This window comes from Sarcophilus harrisii, chromosome 3 (genome assembly GCF_902635505.1).
Source record: "Sarcophilus harrisii chromosome 3, mSarHar1.11, whole genome shotgun sequence".
NCBI lineage: Eukaryota > Metazoa > Chordata > Mammalia > Dasyuromorphia > Dasyuridae > Sarcophilus > Sarcophilus harrisii.
The window spans coordinates 275,438,743-275,463,788 of NC_045428.1; the positions used below are offsets into that span (position 1 = coordinate 275,438,743).

At 34.3% G+C, this 25,046-nt stretch overlaps 1 protein-coding gene across 1 annotated transcript in view; it reads left to right on the forward strand.

Annotated features, from left to right (window-relative positions):
• The window catches only part of LOC116422356, a 33,671-nt gene extending 11,955 nt beyond the window's left edge, over positions 1 to 21,716 (forward strand). The window contains exons 2-5 of the mRNA XM_031959541.1: positions 12,844 to 13,204; positions 13,857 to 13,984; positions 19,735 to 19,783; positions 20,329 to 21,716. Coding sequence (XP_031815401.1) covers positions 19,753 to 19,783; positions 20,329 to 21,278 — 981 coding nt within the window. The 5' untranslated portion in view covers positions 12,844 to 13,204; positions 13,857 to 13,984; positions 19,735 to 19,752 and the 3' untranslated portion in view covers positions 21,279 to 21,716. The remainder of the gene's footprint in view (positions 1 to 12,843; positions 13,205 to 13,856; positions 13,985 to 19,734; positions 19,784 to 20,328) is intronic.
• Positions 21,717 to 25,046: the final 3,330 nt, after the last annotated feature.

The window sequence follows — 25,046 nt, forward strand, 5'->3', positions numbered from 1 at the left end:
AGCAAGGAAACAACAACAACAAAAAAAGTGTGGATCACACTATGTTGTGATCCACATTCAGTCCCCACAGCCCTCATTTGGGATGCAGATAGCTTTCTCAATCTCAAGTCTATTGGGATTGGCCTGAATCACCTCATTATTCAAAAAAAAAAGCCACATCCATCATAATTGATCATTGTATAATCTTCTTATTGTTGTGTACTATGTTCTCTTGGTTCTACTCTACTTAGCTTGAGTTCATGTAATTCTCTCCATATCTTTCCGAAATCGTGCTGATTGTTTCTTTATAGAACAATAATATTCCATAATATACATATGCCATAACTTATTCAGCTATTCCCCAGTTGATAGGCATTTACTCCTTTTCTAATTTCTTGCAACTACAAAAAGGGCTGCTATAAACATTTTTGCACATCTGGGTCCTTTCCCCTTTTTTATGATCTCTTTAGTATACAGGCCCAGTAGACATACTGTTAGATCAAAAGATATGCACAGTTTGATAGCCCTTTGGGTATATATAGTTCTATATTGCTCTGCAGATTGGTTGGATGAGTTCATAGCTCCACCAACAATGTATTAGTGTCCCAGTTTTCCCACATCACCTCCAACATTTATCATTATCTTTACCTGTCATCTTAACCAATCTGAGAGGTATATAGCGATACCTCAGAGTTGTCTTAATTTGCATTTCTCTGATCAATAGTGATTTAGAGAATTTTTTCATATGACTGGAAATGATCTTAATTTCTTCATCTGAATATTGTCTGTTCATATCTCTTGACCATCCATCAACTGGAGAATGGCTTGTAATCTTATAAATTTTAGTCAATTCTCTAGATATTTTAGAAATGTGGTTTTTATCAGAATCCTTGGATGTAAACATTTTCTTCTTCCCTTCTAATCTTGTCTGCTTTGGATTTGTTTGTACAAAACTTTTTAAACTTAATATAATCAAAATTATCTATTTTGCATTTCATAACATTTTCTAGTTCTTCTTTGTTCATAAATTCCTTCCTTCTCCACAGATCTGAGAGGGAGACTATCCCTTATTCTCCTGATTTTTTTTTATAGTATCACACTTTATGTCTAAATCATAAACACATATCTACCTTATCTTGGCATAGAGTACAGGTGTTGGTCAATGCCTAGTTTCTGCCATATTATTTTCCAATGTTCCCAGCATTTTTTTTTCAAATAGTCAATTCTTATCCCAGAATCTGGGGTCTTTGGGTTTATCAAACACTAAATTGCTTTAGTCATTGACTATTATGTCTTGTGAACCTAATCTATTCCACTGATCATATACTCTATTTCTTAGCCAGTACCAAATGTTTTCGATTACTGCTGCTTTATAATATAGTTAATAATAATATATAATATACTAAAATGCAAATGAAGATGACTTAGCTGTACTAGACATAATAATAAAACAGCTGGGCTACTTTCATTTGCATTTTTCATTAATTCTCTTGAAATTTTTGACCTTTTATTCTTCCAGATGAACATTGTTATTATTTTTCTAGCTCTGTAATTTCTTAGCAGTTTGATTGCTATGGCATTGAATAAGTAGGTTAATTTAGATAGAATTGTCATTTTTATTATATTAGCTCGATCTACCTATGAACACTTAATATTCTTCCAATTGTTTAATTCATACTTTATTTGCATGGAAAGTGTTTTATAATTGTGTTCATATAGTTCCTGAGTTTGTCTTGGCAGGTAGATTCCAAAATATTTTATATTATCTACAATTATTTTAAATGGAATTTCTCTTTGTATCTCTTGCTGTTGCAGGGCTTTGTTGGTAACATATAGAAATGCTGATGATCTATGTGGATTCATTTTGTATCTTGCAACTTTGCTAAAGTTGTGAATTGTTTCTAGCAATTTTTAAGTTGATTCTCTAGGGTTTTCTAAATATATTATATTTAGAAAATATAATACTCATCTGCAAAGAGTGATAATTTTGTTTCCTCATTACCTACTCTAATTCCCTTAATTTCTTTTTCTTCTCTTATTGCTAAAAATAGCATTTCTAATGTAACAGTAATGGTGATAATGGGCCACCTCATTTCATCCTTATTTTATTGGGAATATTTCTAAGTTTATCCTCATTACATAAAATGCTTCCTGTTGGTTTTAGATAGATGCTACTGATCATTTTAAGGAAAACTCCATTGAGTTCCATGTTAACAGAAAAGAATCTTAATCAAAGGAAGCTACTATGGTGACAGGGAAGAACAAAATACCAACTCAGACAAGGACAAAATGTCCCTGGAGAAATCTTAAAGAGTAATATGAATTGATCTGAAGCCCAAAGAGGTTTCTTGGAAGTGCTCATAAAAGTTAAACAAGAAAGATTGAAGAAAAATGAGAAAAGAAACAACAGGTATGAAAGAAAGAGAGTCAATAGTCTGGAAAAGAAAGTAAAAATTTTGACTGAAAAAAATAATTACTTAAAAAACACAATTAGTCAAATGCAAAAAAAAAATCCACTGAATAAAACAACACATTTTAATTAGTAGAATTAATCAAATGAAAAAGATATACAAAAGGTAATTGAAGAAAATCACACATTAAAAACTAACACTGGGCAAATGGAAGGTAATGGCGATGAGACATCAAAACTCAGTCTAATTAAAAAGAAAGAAAAAAAATGGAAGAAAATGTAAAACACCTCATTGGAAAAACAACCAACCTGCAAAATAGATCCAGGAGAGACAATTTAAAAATTATTGGTCTACTTGTAGGCCAAGATTTTAAAAAAGAACCTGGATAACATTCTTTAAGAGATCATGAAGAAAACTTGCCCTAATATACCAGAAAAAGAAGGGGAAATAGTCATTGAAGGAATCCATTACATAATGAGAAATGTTGGAGGGGATGTGGGAAAACTGGGACACTAATATATTGTTGGCAAAGTTGTGAAATGATCCAACTATTTTGGAGAGCAATGTGGAACTATACCCAAAAAGACCATAAAACTGTGCATACTCTTTGACCTAGCAGTGCCACTACTGTTTCTGTATCCCAAGGAAATCATAATGGAGGAAAAAAAATCCATATGTGCAAAATGTTTGTAGCAGCTCTTTTTGTGGTAGCAAAGAATTGGAAAATGAGTAGATGCTCATCAGTTGGGGAATGGCAGAATAAATTATGGTGTATACAGATAATGAAATATTATCATTCTATAAAAAATAATGAACAAGCTAATTTTTAAAAGGCCTGAGGGGCAGCTAGGTAGCACAGTGAATATAGAGCACCAGCCCTGAAATCAGGAGACCTGAGTTAAAATCTGGTCTCAGACATTTAATATTTCCTAGCTGCATGACCCTGGGCAAATTATTTAACCCCAATTGCCTCAGGAAAAAAATGGTTTGGAATGATTTACATGAACTCCTCAATGCTGAATGAAACAAACAGAACCAGGAATACATTGTACACAATAACAGCCAGAATATACAATGGCAATTAAATGTGAATTAAAACACATTATGTTCACTTCTTTTTTTTTCTGTTTTTTTCTTTTCTATAGTTTTTCCCTTTTGCTCTGATTTTTCTTTCCCAACATGCATCATAAAGCAATGTATATTAAAAATTAGTTTAGCAAGAAAAATAAAATCCATCAATCACTTCTAGAAAGAGATCCCACAAGGAAAACTTCAAGGAATATTGTTGCAAAACTCCAGAATTATAATCTCAAGGAAAAAGGACTGCAAGCTTCAGACAAAAACAATTCAAGTATTGAGGAGCAGCAGTCAGAATTATACTAAAGGATTGAAGGGCCTGGAATGCCACATTCCAAAAGAAAAAAGAGCTGGTGTTGCAACCAAAAATCAATTACCCAGAGAGACTGAGCATCATCTTTCATTTTTAAAAATTATTTTCATTTTATTTTATTTTTTATTAAAGCTTTTTATTGACAAAACATGTGCATGGGTAATTTTTCAACATTGAACCTTGCAAAATCTTCTGTTCCAAAATTTTCCCTCCCTCCCCCATTCCTTTCCTAAATGGCAGGTAGCCCAATACATGTTAAATATGTTAAAATATATGTTAAATTCAATATATGTATACATATGTATATACTTATCCTGCTGCACAAGAAAAATCAGATCTAGAAAGAAAAAAAAAACCTGAGAAGGAAAACAAAATGCAAGCAAACATTCCAACAGAAAGCATGAAAATGCTATGTTGTGGTTCACACTCAGTTCCCACAGGCATCTCTCTGGATGTATATGGTTTTCTTCATCACTGAACAATTGGAACTGGTTTGAATCATCTCATTGTTGAAGAGAGCCATGTCCATTAGAATTGATCATTGAATAGTCTTGTTCTTGCCATGCATAATGATCTGGTTCTGCTCACTTCACTTAGCATCACTTCATGTAAGTCTCTTCAGGCCTTTCTGAAATCATCCTCTTGGTCTTTTCTTATAAAACAATAATATTCCATAACATTCATGTACCATAATTTATTCAGCCATTCTCCAATTTATGAGCATCCACTCAGTTTCCAATTTCTAGCCACTACAAAAAGTAATATCACAAACATTCTTGCACATATAGGTCCCTTTCCCTCCTTTAAGATCTCTTTGGGATTTAAGCCCAAGTAGAAACATTGCTGGGTCAAAGGGTATGCACAGTTTGATAACTTTTTGAGCATAGTTCCAAATTGCTCTACAGAATGGTTGGATTCATTCACAGTTTCACCAACAATATATCAGTGTCCCAGTTTTCCCACATCTCCTCCAACATTTATCATTATCTTTTCCTGTCATCTTAGCCAATCTGACAGGTGTGTAGTGGTATCTCAGAGTTGTCTTAATTTGCATTTCTCTGCTCAATAGTGATTTGGAGCACCTTTTCAAATGACTAGAAATAGTTTCATCTTCTTAATTTGAAAACTGTCCTTATTTGACCATTTATCAATTGGAGAATGGCTTGAATTCTTATAAATTTGAATTATATATTTTAGAAATGAGGCCTTTATCAGAACCTTTGAATGTAAAAATGTTTTCCCAGTTTATTGCTTCCCTTTTAATCTTGTCTGCATTAGGTTTGTACAAAACCTTTTTAACTTAATGCAATCAAAATTATCTATTTTGTGATCAATAATGATCTCTAGTTCTTCTTTGGTCACAAATTCCTTCCTCCTCCACAGATCTGAGAGGTAAACTATCTTATGTTCTTCTAATTTGTTTATAAATCATTCTTTATATCTAGATCATGAACCCATTTTGGCCTTATCTTGGTATACGGTGTTAGGTGTGGGTCACTGCCTAGTTTCTGCCATACTAATTTCCATTTTTTCCATCAATTTTTGTCAAGTAGTGAATTCTTATCCCAAAATCCAAGGTCTGGGTTTGTCAAACACTAGATGACTGTAGTCACTGATTATTTTGTCCTGTGAACCTAACCTATTCCACTGATCAACTATTCTTGTTTCTTAGCTAGTACCAAATGGTTTTTATGACTGTTGCTTTATAATATAGTTTTAGATCTGGTACAGCTAGGCCACCTTCATATTGTGATATGGGAGCCACCTTCCAGTAGCTGCTGGACGTCTAACTCATACCTGTAGAATGGATCTCTTCATGTGAGAAGAAGATGATGATGATACAAGGAGACTGAGAGGCAATTGCCTTCTCTGACCTGACCTCTCTCCTCTTCCCTCTTGCCTCCAATTTATTTCATTCCCAATCCACAAGGAACATCTATCTGTGTTAGTAAAGGCTGCTTCACCTATCCAAGAATACTTGATATTTTTCCAATTCTTTAGATCTGACTTTATTTGTGTGAAAAGTGTTTTGTAGTCTGAGCATCAACTTTCAAGGGAGGAGATGGATCTTCAATGAAGTAAGAGACTTTAAATTTCATGAAGAATAAGAGACAATCAATCTGGAAAAAAACTGAACTCAGCAGAAAATTTGATCTTTAAACACAGGACTCAAGAGAAGCATAGAAAATGTAAACAGAGGAAAAATATTATTTAAAGGTTAAATGGTTTACATCCTTTTCAGATCATGATGCAATAAAAATTACATTTAATAAAGGGCCAGCGAAAGCTAAACTAAAAACCAATTGGAAATTAAATACTCTAATTCTAAAGAATGAGTGGGTCAAACAACAAACTATAGAAACAATAATTTCATCCAAGAGAATGACAGTAGTAAAATAATGTACCAAAAGCTATGAGATGCAGCCGAAGCAGTTTTTAGGTAAAATTTTATATCCCTAAATAGTTATTTAAATAAAACAGAGAAAGAACAGATGAATGAATTGAGCACACAACTAAAAAAACACAAATTTAAAACTCCCAATTAAACACCAAATGAAAAATTCTGAAACTCAAAGGAGAGATTAATAAAATTGAAACTAAAAAACTGTTGAATAAATTAATAAAACTAAGATAAATCTTTGGTAAATTTGACTAGAAATAGGAAAATGAAAAAAATACCAGGATCAAAAATGAAAAAGGTGAATTTACCACCAATGAAAAAGAAATTAAAGCAATAATTAGCAGCTGTTTTACCCAATTATGTGCCAACAAATCTGACAATCTAATTGAAATTGATGAATATTTACAAAAATATAAATTGCCCAGATTCACAGGAGAGGAAATAAATTAAATAGCCCCATTTTCAAAAAAAGAAATTGAACAAGTCATCAATGAACTCCCTAAGAAAAAATCTCCAGGGTCAGATGGATCTATGAGAGAATTATATCAAACATTTAAAGAACAATTCTAATGCTATTGGATATATATATATATATATTAAGTCCTGCCAAATTCCTTCTATGACACAAATATGTGCCAGGAAGAGCCAAAACAGAAAGAAAATTATAGACCAATTTTCTAATAAATATTGATGCAAAGATTTTAAATATTAGCAAAGAGTTACAACAATTTATTAGCAGGATAATACACCATGACCCAGTAGGATTTATACCAAGAATGCAGGGCTAATTAAATATTAGGAAAACTATTGTTATAATTGACCAGCTAAATAAGAAAGCTAACAGAAATCATATGATAATCTCAATACAGAAAAAGCTTTTGACAAAAATACAGCACCCATTCCTACTAAAAACAATAGAGAGCATAGGGATATAGAGAGTTTTCCTGAAAATGATAAGCAGCATCTATCTTAAAACCATCAGCAAACATTATTTGTAATGGAGAGAAACTGGATGCATTCCCAATAAGATCAGGGGTGAAACAAGGATGCCTATTATCACCACTATTCAATATTGTACTACAAATGTTGGCTTTAGCAATAAGAAAAGAACAAGAAATTAAAGAAATTAGAATAGTCAAGGAAGAGATAAAACAATCATTCTTTGTGGATGACATGATGATGTAGAGGATCCTAGAAAATCATCCAAAAACCTACTTGAAACAATAGCGTTAGCAAAGTTGCAGAATATAAAAAAAATCCACACAAATCATCAGTATTTGTATACATTACTAAACCCATCAGTAAGAAATAGAAAGATAAATTCCAGTTAAAATTACTGTGGACAAAATAAAATATTTGGATGTTTACCTATCAAGACAAATCCACAAACTATTTGAACACAATTACAAAACACTTCTCACACAAAATCAGATTTGAACAATTGGAATACTATCAACTGCTCATGGGTAGGTCAAGCTAATATAATAAAATTACAATTATACTTAAATTGGTCTATTCAGTACCAAACCAATCAAAAAAATATTTTATAGAGCTAGAAAAAATAACAAAATGTATCTAGAAGAACAAAAGGTCAAGAATATCAAGAGAATTAATGAAAAAAATACAAAAGATGGTGGCATAGAAATACCAGACCTAAAACTATTATAATAAAGCAATAGTCATCAAAAACCAATTTTTACTGGCTAAGAAATAGAATGGTGGATTAGTGTAATGGGTTAGATATACATGATACAATAATCAAGACCTATAGTAATCTAAAGTTTGATAAATCTCAAACTCCAGTTTCTGGGATAAGAACTCACTAACAAAAATTACTGGGAAAACTGGGAAAAAATGTTAGGAACTCATCATAGATATACATTTCACACCCCATAACAAAATAAGCTCAAAATGTATACCTAATTTGGAAGTAAAGAGTGATACCATAAGCAAATTAGGAGAGCAAGGGATAGTTTACTTAACATGCCTTTGGAGAAGGGAGTAATTTAAGACCAAAATAGAGCTAGAAAATATTATGAAATGCAAAATGGACAATTTTAATTACATGAAATTAAAAAGGTTAAAGATTAAAAGGAAGTACAAAGATGGGGAAAAATTTACAGTATTTCTGATAAAGGTCTCATTTCTAAAATATATAAAGAACTGTGTCAAATTTATAAGAACACAAGTCATTCCCCAATTAATTGTCAAAGGATATGAACAGTTTTCAGATGATGAAATTAAAGCCATCTATAGTCATATGAAAAAATGTTATAAATAACTATTGATTAAAGAAAATGCAAATTCAAAGAACTCTGAGGTACCACCTCACATCTCTCAGACTGACTAAGATGATAGGGAAAGATAATAATAAATGTTGGAGGAGATATGAGAAAAGTAGGACACTAATGCATCATTAAAGCAATAATTAGCAGCTGGTTTGCCCAGTTGTATGCCAGGAGTTGTGAAATGATCCAACCATTTTGGAGAGCAATCTGGAAGTATGCCCAAAGTGCTGTAAAACTCTTCATCCCTTTGACCCAGAATGTATCCCAAGGAAATCATAAAAAAGGAAAAAAGAACACACATGTGCAAAATATTTGTAGTAGCTCTTTTTTGTGGTAGCAAAAAATTGGAAAATAACTAGATGTCCATCAATTGAAGAATGGCTGAACCAGTTGTGGATGAAAGTAATGGAATAATATTGCTCTAGAAAAAATAATGAACAAGGTGATTTTAGAAAGTCCTGAAAAATTGACATGAACTGATGCTGAGTGAATCAAGCAGAACCAGGAATATATTGTACATAGTAATAGTAAAATTATGCAACTTAATTTTCAGTGGTTCAGAGATTTAAGGCAATTCCAATAAATTTTGGATAGAAAACTCCATCTGCATTCAGAGAGAGAACTATGGAGACTAAATGTAAATGAACACATGCTATGTTCACTTTTTAATCTTTTTCTTCTGTTTTTTTTTTTCCTCATGGTTTTTCCCTTTTTTCTGATTTTTTTCTTCCAACATGATTCATAAAGAAATGTGAATTTTAAAAAAGTGTACATATATAATCAGAAAAATAAGAATTTAGAGAAATTAAAATTTTCCTTAAGTATTCCTTTGGCTGAATCTCAGAAATTTTGTTATGTTGCCTCAATTCTCTTTAATGCAATAATTTTTTTTATGATTTGTTCTTTGACCCACTTACTCTTTAGAATTGATTTACTTAATTTACAATTAATTTTTATTGTGTCTTTCAGTTGCCCTGTGTGGAATATAATTTTTATTGCATTATGATCTGAAAATAATACATTTAATATTTCTTCTATTTTGCATTTTGTGTTCTGGTTTTTATGCCTTATTACCTGATCAGTTTTTGTGGAGGTGCCATATACTGCCTTTTTGATCCTATTCAGTCTTCCTCAAAGGTCTGCATATATAAATTTTAAAATATTCTACTTATGTTCTTATTTTCTTTCATATTTATTCTTTTTCAGATTTTTTGAGTTTTGAGAGGGGACAGTAACTCATTTATCTTCTTCAATAAATTGAATGCTACACTATAACAAATATGGAAATATGTTTAAAAGTATTGTACATGCTTAACCTATTTAAGATTGCTTGCTATCTTGAGGGGGGAGTAAAGGGATGGGGAGAGTGAGAAATATTTGAAACACAGTCTTACAAAAATGAATGTTGAAAACTATATGTGTAATTGGAAAAAATAAAGGGGAGTAAAGGGATGGGGAGAGTGAGAAATATTTGAAACACAGTCTTACAAAAATGAATGTTGAAAACTATATGTGTAATTGGAAAAAATAAAATACTATTGAGGGGGAAAAATAATGTGAATGTGAACTTACCCATAAATGAATATAAACATAAAACTTTAAAAAACACAAAGTCAAATTTAAATAAAAAATAATGTGCATCCAATATCACTTGATGCATATATGTTTAGTATTGATATTGCCTCATTGTCTATGGTATCTTTTAGAAAGATGTAGTTTCCTTCCTTATCTCTTTCAAATATTTATTTTGCTTTTATTTTGTCTGAGATCAAGATTGATATCCTTGCTTTTTTACTTATACTGAAGTATAATAAATTCTGCTTCAGCTCCTTACCTTTACTCTGTATGTGTGTTTCTGTTTCAAGTATCTTTCTTGCAAACAACATATTGTAGGATTGTGGTTTTTGATCTATTCTGCTATCCTCTCCTGTTTTAATGGGAGAGTTCATCCCATTCACATTCACAGTTATGATTACTACATGTGTATTTCCCTATATTCTATTTTCCCCTCCTGTTTGTCCTCTGTCCTTTCACCCTTTTCCTCTTACCAGTGTTTTATTTCTGTCTACTATCTCCCATAATCTGCCATCCTTTCTGTCAATTCCCCTCCTCCCTTTACTTAATCTTTTTAAATTTACTTCTACTTTGGTAAGGTAGATTTCTGTATTCAAATGACTATGTAATTATTTCCTCTATGAGCCATTATTGATGTGAATAATGTTCAAGTGATGCCCATAGCCTACCCTCTCATCTTCTCCTTCACTTTACTAATTATTTCACTCCTTTATGTGAAATAATTTATCCCATTCTACTTCTCCCTCCTTTCTTCTCCCAGTATACTCCTCTTTCTCATCTTTTAATTTTCTTTTATATCATTCCCTCAAATTCACCTTATACTCATATTCTTTATGTATATTTCTTCCATCTATACTATTAATGGTACAACTTTTAAGAATTGTAAGTTTTCTCATCTTTTATGACATATTTGGGTATAACAGACAGAACTTGAACATGATGCTATGAGTGATAATGACTATCTGTGATACAATCAGATGAGATTGAAATTTGACAAAGTTGTTGGTATTAATAGAAAGTTGAAACCCTCACTCTGGTATGACTGGACTCTCCAACACTCAACATTCATTGAAACTAATTCTCCCCTCCTTCAAAATTCTAATAGGATACTATCAATGATAAGCTGGGTTTCATACCTGAACACTTTGACAATCCATGTATGTTCTGCAAGGTTCTACAAGAGGCTAAAGGCAAAAGGGCTTAGTGAATACTATAGCAGCCCCAACTATTCTTTGTGCTAGATCTTACATTATTTGACTTTGGAGATTCTTTAGGACCACCACAGTGGAAGGATAATTTGAGGCTAGAACTCAGTGAGAGGATAGGCCTGTTCTCATTGCATGCGATGTGAGATCTGCTTGATGTGCAACCTACAGAATACAACTCACTAATTCTAGGCTATTCAGAGAATGATAAATGAGAATTCCTCTGTCTATGATGGAAAATCTTAGAAAACATCCCAAAGTAAATCCATCAGCCCTTATGCATCTTCTATTGTAAGATCTAAGAAAAATGTAAAGATACAGATCTGTGTTGCTTACTGAACTTTGAACTAAATAAAATGATCTGGCATATATTATGCCAGGGTACAAGATGCCCTGAGTATTCTGCTAGATAGCCAGTGGTTGGGAATCTTGAACTTGTATAGTTGATACTATCAGATCCCTATGCCTGAAGAAAGCAAGAAAAACCTTGCTTTCATCTTTTCAGGGGCTAATGGTTGGACAACTAATGATACAAAATTATTGAAAGACTGAGAAACTTGCCTGTTTCCAAAACAACCCCAAAGAATGTGATGTAGTGATATTATTAGTTGAACTTTTTAATGAGAAGGTAGAAAAAAAATGAGGACATTCACCTGGGAAAAGTTTGAGAAAAAGGAACTTGTGCAAAAACATTTTCGTCCGAGTATTGGCAAAGAAAGTGTAGGAAATTGTGTGTATTACAGGGATTAGAACTGACCTGAAATAGCTACCTGCCCAGATGAAGATGTGATGATTCTGATGATCATCAGGCTCATACCAACTACTATGGTTTAAGATTAGAGATAGCAGAGGCAGCTAGTTGGTGCAATGGATAGAGTACCAGCCCTGAAGTCAAGAGGACCTGATTTCTAATCTGGCTTCAGACTTAACACTTGCTAACTGTGTGACTCTGGGCAAATCACTTAACCCCAATTTCCTCAGGGGGGAAAAATATTAGAGAGATCAATCAGTGACAAGAGAACCAGGCCTATTATATTAGTTACTAGGCTGAGTTATGATGATACAGCTGAAGCTATAGATAGATATATCTCTAGATTATACATCGTGTAATACTAGAGAATACCCATGTGAAATGTGCCTTGTACGTAACAGTATGTTTATTGCTATATATGTGAATTACTGCATGTGTTTTATTTTGCTGTGATATTTATTAAACTGTTTTATACTATGTTCATGCTCTAGTAATGAATTAATCTATTTGCATATATGCTAATGGTTATAGTGGAATTATACTTTACATATAGGTCTACTGATATTGTAATAATTAACTTTGCTTTTTTTTCCTTTGCTATACTTATTGCTTTTGATTACTACATACTATGAATATGTATGCATTTCTGAAATGTGCATCTGTTAGGTCTTATATGTAGTTAGGCATGTTGTCTCTGTAGTATCCTCCCAAGTAATGCTCTGTATAGTGCCATGTTTATTGCATGTATTGATAATGTGCATTTATTTTATTTTGGTTTCAGTAGTACTAAAGGTCAATTGCCTGAAATGCCAGAAAAATCATAATTGTTGTGTTTATTTACAGGTTTTGTACCTGACCCAGATCAGAGGAGGAATGTAAACCCTATCCCAAAGCTCATTGGTATGGGACTCTCTACTCATTGGTGGAAATGAAAGCCCTAACCTCCATGAGGGGCAAGGTGGAATTGCCAAGAACTGGAGAGCAGGAAAGTTTCAGTTTTCTTCAGTCTTCATTGGAACTCTTCAAATTCCAAGTTGTATAAGGTGCTTCTGCCTTCCAGCTTCAAGAAGGAAGATGGAGGAGACCAATTCTACTTCAGATTGCTAAAAGAAGACTCTGGGGTGATGTGAGAGAAGGTGTCAGTCTCCATTATGTCCCTATCTTCAGCTTGTTACACTAAAGATTTCAGGAAATTTCCCATTGGGTGAGACAAAGGACTTTCTCTTTTTTTCTGAATTTTTCTGAATTACCTCACTCCTAATAGGTGAGCTTCTTCATTCAATTGTCACATGTTATTCTATATATGCCATCTCTGATTTCTGTTCTGTTATGATCTTGATAAAAGAGTTTCTTTGCTATTCATTATTTGTTTTGATTGTTGAACCAGCATTAGTTAGGGGGGAAAATCTTTGTTGAAAGGACTGAAGTGCTTATGAGTTTGGGTTGTTCCTCTGTGTAACAGCAAAGTGCCCGGGACAAGATTATTTCTGAGTCCATGATACAGTGGTTAGGGTTGCTCCTCTGAGCAATGATGAGCTGGTGCTCTATGTTGTCATAATGACTTCAGATTTCTTATTGGAGAGAGATGTCTGGAGGTACAGTGTCTGATAGAGGTAGTCTCCCTGAGCAATGATGAGCTGGTGCTCTATGTTGTCATAATGACTTCAGATTTCTTATTGGAGAGAGATGTCTGGAGGTACAGTGTCTGATAGAGGTAGTCTCTGAGGATACACATATAGCTTTCTCTTCATCCCCAGGATATAGTCCTTTGGGAAGAGAGTGACATTCTTCTGTATACTATATACATATATATATATATTTACTTATTTGCTTTAACTCTGATTTTTATTCATCAGAACTAGGTCTGCTCTTCAGGATTGATGCATCCTTAACCACGGTCCTAAAGTAGAAGTGGATCTGGAATTTTGAATCTTAGAAACATCTGAAATACAAGTATTTCCTGTTATTCCTGAAGTTCTAACTGGTGAGAAATGCCCTTTGAAACTAAGGCCAAAATAATGGATAAAAGGGGTCAGGTTACCAGAATTCCCTGGGGACAAATGTGTTCAGCTTTTTCTTGAGTCTGAGTATAGGAGATTAAAAAGTAGGGAGAACCAAGGCTCAAAGTGGGAGAACAGAGAGTGACTACATTAATCATTCTAGTAGCCACATTCCTCAGTACCCTTCAGACTCAGAACTGCAAAGCTAGGCCAGAGCGTCTCCCAAATTGATCCCTAAGAATGGAAAATTTTGTGGACTTTGGCTTAGAGAGTTAAGCAGGCTCTACCATAATTTAAACCATTAATTAGTTTTCAAGGGTAATATTTTGATAAAATAAGGTATTATTACCACATGGTGGATTCAGAGAAAGGTTTAATAATCTGGTCTCTGACACATATGGTATGACCCTAGTTAAATCCTTTCCACTCTGATGTTATAGCAGATTCTGAAAGCCTATAAATTGCAGGAAACTTGCTGATATGCGTCATTGGGAATTCCTTATAGGAATTAACTCAAATCTAGACCCTTCCACCCAAAATGGCTCCTTATAATCTATTATAAAAAAGAAGCAAGGACTGTGCTAAGGAATGGTTTTACAAATGCAAAAAGTCCTTGTCCTCAGAAAACTTGTATTCTAAAAGGAGGAAGCAATACACAGAAGCTACTGGTGGCCAGCAAAAGTTATTTTGATTTTGGAAGTCAGAGAGGGTGAATCAGTAGGTGCACTGACATGCCCTTTTCAGAAGGCAATGGGATTGTTGATTTGATCACAGTTCTCAGACCTAAGGTAAAGGTAAAGGACAGGGAGGAATGTGGGAGTAGAAGGCACTAGACACAGTGCTAAGAGTTTATAAAAACTACCTTATTTGATCCTCACAAGAAGCCTGAGGAATATGTACTATTCTTATCCCCATTTATAAGAGAGGAACTGGAGAAAAGAGGTTAAATGACTTGTGCAAGTAATAATAAGCAAGCATTGACCTGGAGCCTACCACCTTTTTGGCTAGTTATTTATATAATCTGGTCATTGCTGGACCCCTCAGAAAGTAATTCCTTTTTTCCCCCAAATGGCCTTAAGAGCATGGCAGATAATTCATTTTAATGGTTCACCATTTGGATAGATTTCCTCACAGTACATGAACCCTGGGCAGATACTGAATCTTATAATCAACTGAATTAGAGACCTCTTCCTATCCACAAATATTCTCCCTAGATGCATTTTCCAATGTTTACTATATTCTTCCTACTCTTATTTTCTCTATCCTTGTCCTTCAAGAAATTTGATTATCAAAGAACAAATGTGCTGTCCCAACAGTAACTGAATGTTCTCTTATTCTCATCCTTTACCTGATGTCCACAATAGCTCACTTTAGATCTATACTTTCCAATATGCTCCCTGGAACACCCACTCAAAAATTAACACACTTCCTCTTTTAGAACATTTTCTTTGATACTTCTTCTATCTTCTGAATCCCCCAGATGACACCACCTTGGCCAACAGAACTGATTCTGTTTTCTCTCAAACCCCTGGAATATTCCTGGATTTCCATTGCCCTTTCATAAAATCTTCCCATCATTCACTCAGCATCTTTTCCCTCTTGAAGTTTACACTATTCAAATTTATCACCTGAATCTATATCTTTGTGGCCCTGATATTCCTCATTCCCTAGAGACATTGCTCTTCCTTTCTTAATGAGTTATGGCTTACTCAGAAGCCCCCTCTCCACACCACTTCCTGTTCTCATACTTTAGTTGTCTTCAACAAACTTGTTTGATATTCTTTCAAATAATCTTTTTATATCTTCAGTTTACTCATCTCCTATGACCTCCTATTCTACTGAACCTCAGATATAAATAAAAAATCAAACCCTTGATTATCACCTATAAGAATTTATAATTCAAGAACTCCAAAATTACATTTATCTGATCATATTCTTTTCATCATTCTATCTCTCATGGACTTCAGTATATAATTTTATTCTTTTACATTCATTGTGACATGCCTCAGGATTTTCCTAGGCCATTACACCTGCTCTGGTTACATATTCTTCCCTTTCATATCTCATCCCCTTGGTGAATGAATTCAGCATTTCTCCAATATATTTTACTCTCAAATCCCCTCCATCTTATTCTCATGTCCCCTGTCTTTGTCTTGCTGTAATTTACACCTTGCCAGATCCCAATCCTGAATCACTTCCATCATCTACTTCCTTAATCCTATGTCATGGAGCTGGAAAAAGTCACAAAATTGTTATCTAATTCCAACTAAATCCTCACAATAAACTGATTATATTCCTCTATATTTTATTCTCTATTCCCCTTACCATAGCAACTTTCTAAAAACAAGCCTGCCTTGCCTCAAACTTCCCTTAAAAATTAAGATTATTTATTGAGAACTTCTTTTTCTGATCCTTCTCTTACCTCATACTTCAGGATAGTATACCTCACTAGGTCTTCATTAGTTTCTGATGAAAAGATGGCTCTTCTCCTAGTCAAAGCCTAGCATTCTATATATGCCCATGATCAGCACATCCCTTTCCATTCTCATAACATATCAGCTCCCCATCAATTTCAGTGTCTATCTAATGGTTCCTTTCCTGCCTTCAAATATTTCTTAATTTCCCCCATACTTTAAAGAACTTTTTCTAGATCCAACCTTCCTTATTAGCAATTCACAGTAGTTATATCTAACTCTGGCACAGTCCACTGTCCTATATCTCTTCAAATCATATGCCTTCTGTGTATTTATTTATTTTTATTCTCTTTTAAATCCTCCTTACTCTGACTTCCAACCTCATTATTCAACTGAAACTACTTTCTCCAAAATAATCATTGATCTCAATCACCAAATGACCTTTCTTTCTCCATCCTCACTGCTTATCAACTTTCTGTAAAATCTGACCCTATTAATTCACTTTCTCTTCCTGGATACATACTTTTTCTAGGTTTTTATGTTTTCTCTTGGTCAACTACTCAATATTCATCCACAATTTCATCTCTATTCAGCCTATTCCTAGATCTATAGGTCCATTCTGAGTTTCTTGCCCAAACTCTTTCTCTAACAAAAATTTGTCTTAATATGTAGAAGTGAAGTATTTAAAACTCAGCATGTCCAAAAGGCGACTCAATATTTTTCCCCCTAAATTCCAGCTCTCTTTCAAATTCCTATTGCTTTCAAAGGCACGAAAATCCTTCTAGTCATTCAAATTCATAGCCTTGGTGATATCACCTACTCTTTATCACTCAGCTCACATATCCAATATGCCCTCCATCCTGTTTTTACCTTCATAGCATCTCTTAGGTACATCCTCACATTTGTTCTTACACAGAGCCCTACTTCAGGCATACCTACCTCTGACCTGCAGCTTTCCCCACTCCAATACATTCTGTATTCATCTGCCAAAACTATCATTGCATGGCAAAGTCCTGATCACATAATTGCCCTACTTTCTAAATTCCAGTGGCCCTCTAGATGACAGTTAAAGCTCTTCATAATTGGGGCCCCTTTTCTGTTTTTTCATTCGTTTTATGTACCTATTATTCCACTCCATGATCTAATTCTGTTGGCCTATTTGTTGTTCCTCATGCTGCTCCATTTCCTCTCTGTGCCACTCTAGCTTCCACATACCTGTAATGCTCTACTTTATTTACTGTTTACATGCCTTGTATATATCTCCTTATGTCCATATTGTTTCCCTTACTGGAATGTGGGCTGCTTGAGAGTAATTAACAGTATCTAGCACAAAGTGCTTAATAAATGCTTATTGATTGGTTAATTTTCCAAGAGATGCTGAAGCATCCTGAAAGGCCATAAAGATTAGACAGCTGGTAAAGATATTCTGTTTTGTGTAGTTATAAGTCAAGGCTTTTTGTGTGCCTGCAGAGAAGCATATATAGCAGGCAAGGTTAATCTTCTAAAGCTATCTCCCTTACATGAATTAACTATAGAAATGATTGAGACATCCCGTTGCAGGTAGACCAGGCCTGACTGATTCATGGGATAGTAGATTCTGAGATCTAAGGGAATTTGGGGTCATGTAATTGATCCTCTAGGGATTTACAGTTAAAGAAACAGATCCAGAGATGGGGAGTAAACTTGCCCAAATTATTTGGCATAGACAGTTATTAGTTGAGTTTGGATTCAAACCCCAGGTTTTTGTTCTTTTGCTTTTTTCAAAATCTAGTACCCTTAATACAACAGTATTGCCCTCCTAGAAGGTTTACAATGAAATAATAAACTTAGCCGTCCTTAATATGAGTCAAAAAATACTTTAGAACTAAAGACTGATTTTTTTTAGAAGTGTTCTGCCAAGAATGCCACTTTTCTGAATTATTTTTACAATTGCTTCATTTCTGCTAAGAACTTTTTCTTCTCTTACTTAGTTTCTCTGGACTAGGAAAGCTTGCTAGACTTAGAATCAGACTAGACAAGGTAACTGTGTAGCATAAAGACATAATTGTCACAATGACTCATCTCAGTGTAAACTAGGGGAAACCTCTATGTTCTAAAGGTCTGAACTATTAATTCTCAGACTTCCAGTAATTTTCTAGTTGTTCAAGGTAGTATCCCACAAACAATTAACTTAAAAGCAAAAAGTTTTAGTTGGGGGATTGGTTAATCCTGTGTTGGCATGATTTTGCAAAATTAAATAAGAATTAGTCTTGGGAAATTTATGATGGAAGATTGAATTAAAACACCCTTAGAAACGAAAAAACAAACAAACAAACAAACAAAACCCTGTTCATAGAGCCCCTGCAATGTGTCAGATACTGTGCTATACAATTTACAAATATTATTTCATTTAACACTCACAAGAATCTTTAATGGCAAGTTTCTTTTATTAGCATAAATTTTATAAGTGAAGAAACTGAGGTAATCAGAGGTTAGGTGACTATTCCAGTGTCTTTCAATTGGTAAATTGAGGTTGAATTTGGACCCAGATCTTTCTGACATTAGGCATGGGTTCTGCCTACTGCATCTACATGCTTGTATGTCTGGAAATTAAGAATATTGACAACTCAAATTACAACCTGATGTTTTAAACTTTGGTAAAGCTTCAATATTTCTCCTAATATGAATAATTAGCAATGCTATTCTTAATCATATAGTCCTTCATCTAAATTGTTTTGTCACTATTATAGAATAAATTATAACAAGGTAAAGACCAATATATACTGAGGCTTTGTTGTTGATCTTGAGTCTTTTTTCTGTCATATGTGATTTTTTCATGAATCCCCCTATTTAGGGTTTTCTTGGAAAAGATACAAGGCTTAACCTACCTCTGAATCTTTGCTTGGCAAGCATACAAGAGTACTTGTCATTTCTTAATCCAACTCATTTTACAGATGAGGAACCTAAAGCAAAACAGGGTTAAGTGATGTGCCTAGGATCACATAGCTATAAAGTGTCTGTGAGGCCAAATTTGAACTGATAAATAGGAATTTTCCTAACTCCAGGCTTGACACTTTATCTACTGTGCCACCAAACAGCAGGGGCCAATGCCATGCTTCCCTGATTTTTTTAGTTGTGAGAATGTTGGTCCAAATTAAAGGGATATCCAAGAACATACTGAGTTTCATATTGACATTGTAAATTCATGTTAAAAGAAAATATATCAAACTGAGCAAAACTCGTTATTAGTTTTTTTGGTTATTGCAAATGTTTGGTTATTTTGCTAATGTTTATGGAATAATTTTAATTCTGAAGTTTGTTAACATGTTATTTTCTTAAAGAAAACTCTCAGGAAGTGAATGGGGAAAAAGAAAAGGCTTTTACCAAAAGGTGAGAACTCATTTCCAAATGTTTCAAATGTGGTCCCATTACATCTTTGCTTATTCTTGCCTCTTTATGAATTTATACCCTTTTTATTCTTTGTGGATCTCATCCATTTGATCCTGCATTCATTTGCATGCTCAAAATCAGCATGATCTGGTAGAGAGATTACTATTCCAAAAGTCCAAAGATGTGATTTCTAATTCTATCTATGCATCATAGTCTTTGGTAAATTGACCTCTGTAAATATTGATTTCCCTATTTTTATGTTTCCGGTACTTGATTTTCTATGACCCAAGCTGTTTTAACTTCTCTGTGTCTATTTTCTCACCTATAAAATGGACAATAATTCTTTCCATAACTACTTCATAGTTTGTTGTCTGTATGATAAAAGGTAATGTTTGTAATAGTATTTTTGTAAGTCATTGTACAAATATAAGCCATTATAATTATTAGATCTGTTATATTCTTGTACATGTTCCACAGTTCCCTTTCCCATACATGCTATAAGTGTAATGCAGTTCTTTATCCTCACTTAATATTTTCATCAACAGTTGAGGTCCTGTCTCGTGCAAGAGACTTTAATCCAAAAGTCCAGTCAAAGTCACCATCTTCCCATCATCAGATTTCATCATTATTGAAAGATCATCACTGGTCCAGAGTTGAGCAGATGCCCCACTTTAATCAAGCCAGAATCCCATCCTGTCTAGATCAAAGAAGCACATTTGCACCATCACAATCCAGGAAAACAACTAGGCAGCTACCTGGCCTTAACAACCAGAAAATGACTATGCTAATAACCTATCCTGACAGTCTTAAGGTGTCTAAAGTATTCATACCTCAGAAGCGCCATTTGCCCACAATATACCATGAGCATGAGGCTAAGGGAATCCCTTTGTCTTTGCCATCCTTAGAACAAAGTGGAGCACCTTTACTCAGTCTTAACCATGGGGATCAGAGCCAAAACCATGGGGATTCCTGGACAAAAAAGTCTTTTGAGACTAACAAGTTTCCTAAGGTTGAACAGGACCAGTCATACTTCAACCTATATCCCACACCCACACCCACACCAATTAATGAAAACTGGTTTGAAGCTCCATTTGATCCTTACTCCCAGGTTAATGAACCATTAATATGCCATGGTCACCAGGATGAAGCTTTGCTGAGTCACAAACTCCAAGTGTGGGATATACTCAACCTGAACCACTCAAACAAGGCCACATTAACACCATTGCCATGTCTTGACTATGGGGATAAGGTTAAATCTGTGACAACCTCAGACCTGAACCAACAGGTCAAGACTTCAGATTTGAACTCATCATATTCTCAGCTCTACTCCAAAACCATTGCTGTGCTTTCATCGCAAACCAATCTCTATGGCAAAACCACAGAGCCATGTTCACGATGCTCTTTCCGCCTCAATTCTTCTCCAGAAAAAGAGTCAGCGTTGCATGGTCATCAGGTCCCCAACACTTTCCCAGGAAAAAAGAGATACCGTCACTAGACCTTGAAGTCCAGATCAAAGCCACAGATCATTCCCCATGCCATGGCCATTGTGGTAAGCCTCCTTTCATGTCTTGTTCACATGATAAAACTTCCACTAAGACCTGATAAGTGGAAGGATGTGTTTGGACCATTATCATCATCTCACCTCCATGATGTACCTTCACCAGACACCAACCAATAGGATGAGGCTGAGGTTTCTCCAGATCTCAAGCATCATATTATGGCAGAGGGCACATCTCAACTGGTAGTTTCACCGAGATCAAGCCAACCGTTGTTAAGACGGCCACATTGACCAATTTTCAACCCATAAACATTTATTAAACTATTTGTTGGGCATTATGCTGAGTACTGGGGATACAAAGGGAGATAAAAAAAATTAGTCCCCTCAGAGATGTCACAATCTAATAGGGGATGCAAGAAGCAAAGTAAATGTTACTAACAATATATATATATATATATATATATATATATATATATATATATATATATATATACATATACATATAGTCATATATTACATATTATCAACATGGTATATATTTATATAAATGGCAAATAAATTAATAGAAGGCACTAGAATTTAGTGGGGTTGGAAAAGCCTTCCTGTAAAAAAATGGGATTTTAGTTGGCACTTAGGGGAAGCTAGAAAATAGGTAGAATTGAAAAGGAAGAAAATTCTAGGTATGGAAGACAGAGAAAACTGTTCAGAGCCAAGAGTTCTGTCTTATTTGTGGGATAGTTAGGAGGACAGGGTCACAGAATCAAAGAGGTACGTGACAGGGAGAAAGGTGTAAGTAGACTGGAAAGATATGAGGTAAGCTATGAAGAAAGCTTTAAATGCCAAACAGTTGGATTTGAGAATCATCAGCATAAAGATAAGTAAATACATGGGAGATGATATCACCAAGTTGAAATAATATAGAGGGGGACGAGAAGATATGATAGCCAGCACAGAAGCCTAAAAGACACTTATAGATAGAAGGCATAATTTAGATGAGGATCCAGCAAAGGAAACTAAGAAGGAATAGTATGATATGAAATGAATTAGAAGAAATTAGTGTTCCAAAAATCCAGGAAGAAGAAATATAGAGGAGAGAGTGATCAACAGTGTCAAAGGCTACTGAGAGAACAAGATTGAGGACTGAGAAAAAACTTGACAAAAGATCATTGGTAACTTTAAAGAGAGCAGTTTTGGTGGAATGATAAGGTGGGAAGCTGGATTATAACAGGTTAGAAGAGAATAGCAAGAAAGTATATATAATAGATGGTCTTTTGGGGGATTTTATCTACAAAGGGTAGAAGAAATGTAGGGTGACAATGGAAAAGAACTTCAGAGTTTGTTGATTTTTTTGAGTGGGGGAGACATGGATATAGTTGTTGTAGGCAGTAGAAAGTGAACCAGTAGACAAGAGGTGGTTGAAAATAAGTGTACAAAGGGGGCAATCTGTTAGAAGAGTTGGGATGGAACTGGGATCACTTAGGAACCGAGAGATATTAAGGTAATTTCATCATGGGAAACGTGTGAAAAAGAATTGCAGAAGACACTTGAGTGACAGAAGATAAAAAAAAAGGCAAAGAAAAAACTCATCTGGGTCAGTCATTGGAGCAAAGACAAAGCTTCAAAAAATCACATTTTGGCCTGCAATTTAGACCAAGATTTTAATGAGTGAAAACGTTTGGTTCATCAATCCACAGTATGGGTTACACAATAAAGTCTTTTAAAAATTATTTTGTTATTTTAAGTTGTGAACTGTGTTCTTTCCTTCCTCTTGCCCTAGAGAAGGCCACCATTTCTGTGTGTGTGTTACACACAGAGAGCACATGTAAAACATTTTCTCTCTCTGCGTGCATACACACACACATACACTTTGCACACTTCTATCAGCTCTTTGTCTGGAGGGAATAGTATCTTCCTTCATAGTTCCCTTATAGTTTAAGTATAATACTCAATTACAGTCATTTCATTAACTCATTTCATGCAAATCTTTAATTTTTTTCTCAAATCAAATGGTTCATTTCTTACAGCACAGAAGTATTCCATTATAATCATATACTACAATTTGTTTAGCCATTCTCCAGTTAATGCTCATTCTTTCGACTTCCAGTTCTTTGCTACTACAAAAAGAGCTGTTATAAATATTTTAGAACAGATAGGTTCTTTTCCTTTTTCCTTAATCACTTTGGGAAACAAATTTAATAAAGATATTGGTGGATCAAAAAGTATATGGGCATAATTCCAGATGGCTCTTCAAAATGATTTAGATCACTTTACAGTTTCACCTATTGTTTATTAGTGTTCCAATTTTTCCATATACCCTCCAACATTTGTCATTTTCCCCTTTTATCATTTAAAAAGCCAATCTTATAGGTATGAGATGCTATCTCATAGTAGTTTTAAATGTGTATTTCTCTAATCATGATAGAGTATTTTTTCATATGGCTTTTTTTGACTCCAATACTAGACCCCAGAGAGTACAAAATATAGAAACTGTATGATATTTAAATGACATCAGACCATATATTATTGAGGAAGTGGATTCATTTATTTGAACCATTAGTGAATGACATAATCAGCTCCATTTCCCAGGAGAAAAGACAAAATAACATCAATGGACCATCCAATGGGGGAGAAGAAAGGAAAGAATATAGATTCTACTCATTAATATGACCAAAGTATGCCAGTTCTACAATCTGTCTAGTTCCTGCATCCCCCTTGTTCAAGGAATGAAACTTCTCAAAAACAATTGCTATCCATATCAACAAATCTGAAAAAAATCTGAGATAATGATTTCTCTTTGAATAATCAATTTTAGATTTTCATATCTTAATTTTGGCATATTCTCACCAACACAGTATTTATAAACCTTTCCATCACTGCACTACGTTGATCCTATTTCTTTGACCTCTAAGGATCATCTATTTTAATTTATATCTTAGCAAAGACCACCAGGCAAAGGAGAGAAATATATCTCTGTTAATAGCCATTCCCAGAGTAAATAATCACAAAAGAGCCCAAGAGCTTTGTAATACATTTTAGATCTTTTCTAAAGTAATTCAAGAGGGATCAAAGAAAAAATAGCCATCTTTTTGTGTATCTCTCAGATTTGTGTCTTATATGTCTCTCGTTATTGGGTAAAGTTAAAGACATGAAACCTGTCTTTTCTTTGGGTTCCTTGAGAAAAACCTCTGCATCCTCTGAGAAGTAGTAAAATAATCCTCACATTCTCACTTTATTCTTATCCCATATTCCTGAAGTCAGAAAAGAATCAGTCTTCAAAAAAATGAAGTGTTTTGGGAATCTATGACCTTCTAACCACAGTATCAGAGAATATACTTTGGGAAGATCAGGGTTTGACATAAATTAACCTCATCAAAGCCTCTGCAATACAAACAATCTACCCCCACTTTGCTGCCCTAATCATCCTATTTTAAGGTATTTCAGTGAATGCTTTCTAAGGTTTGGTTAAAAAAAAGATACCCTTAGTATATATATGTAAACTGTTTTTGGCTTGACCCAGTTTAATCATCAAATACAAACGCTTCTTCACAAAGGTTGCTCCCCTAAGTGATGGCTATAAAGGGTCGAGTTGGAAGGAGGGGCAGTCTTCTGGGAAAAACAGTTACTGCTAAATTTTGGGGATTATGAGTCCTGGATTATCTTCATTAGCATATAAGGGGAGATGGTAGTCAAGGTAGTTTGAGATGGTGGTCTCTCCCTCCCAGTGCCCTGCTTCTTCAGCTAAAGTCTTTGTCTACTCCAATAGTG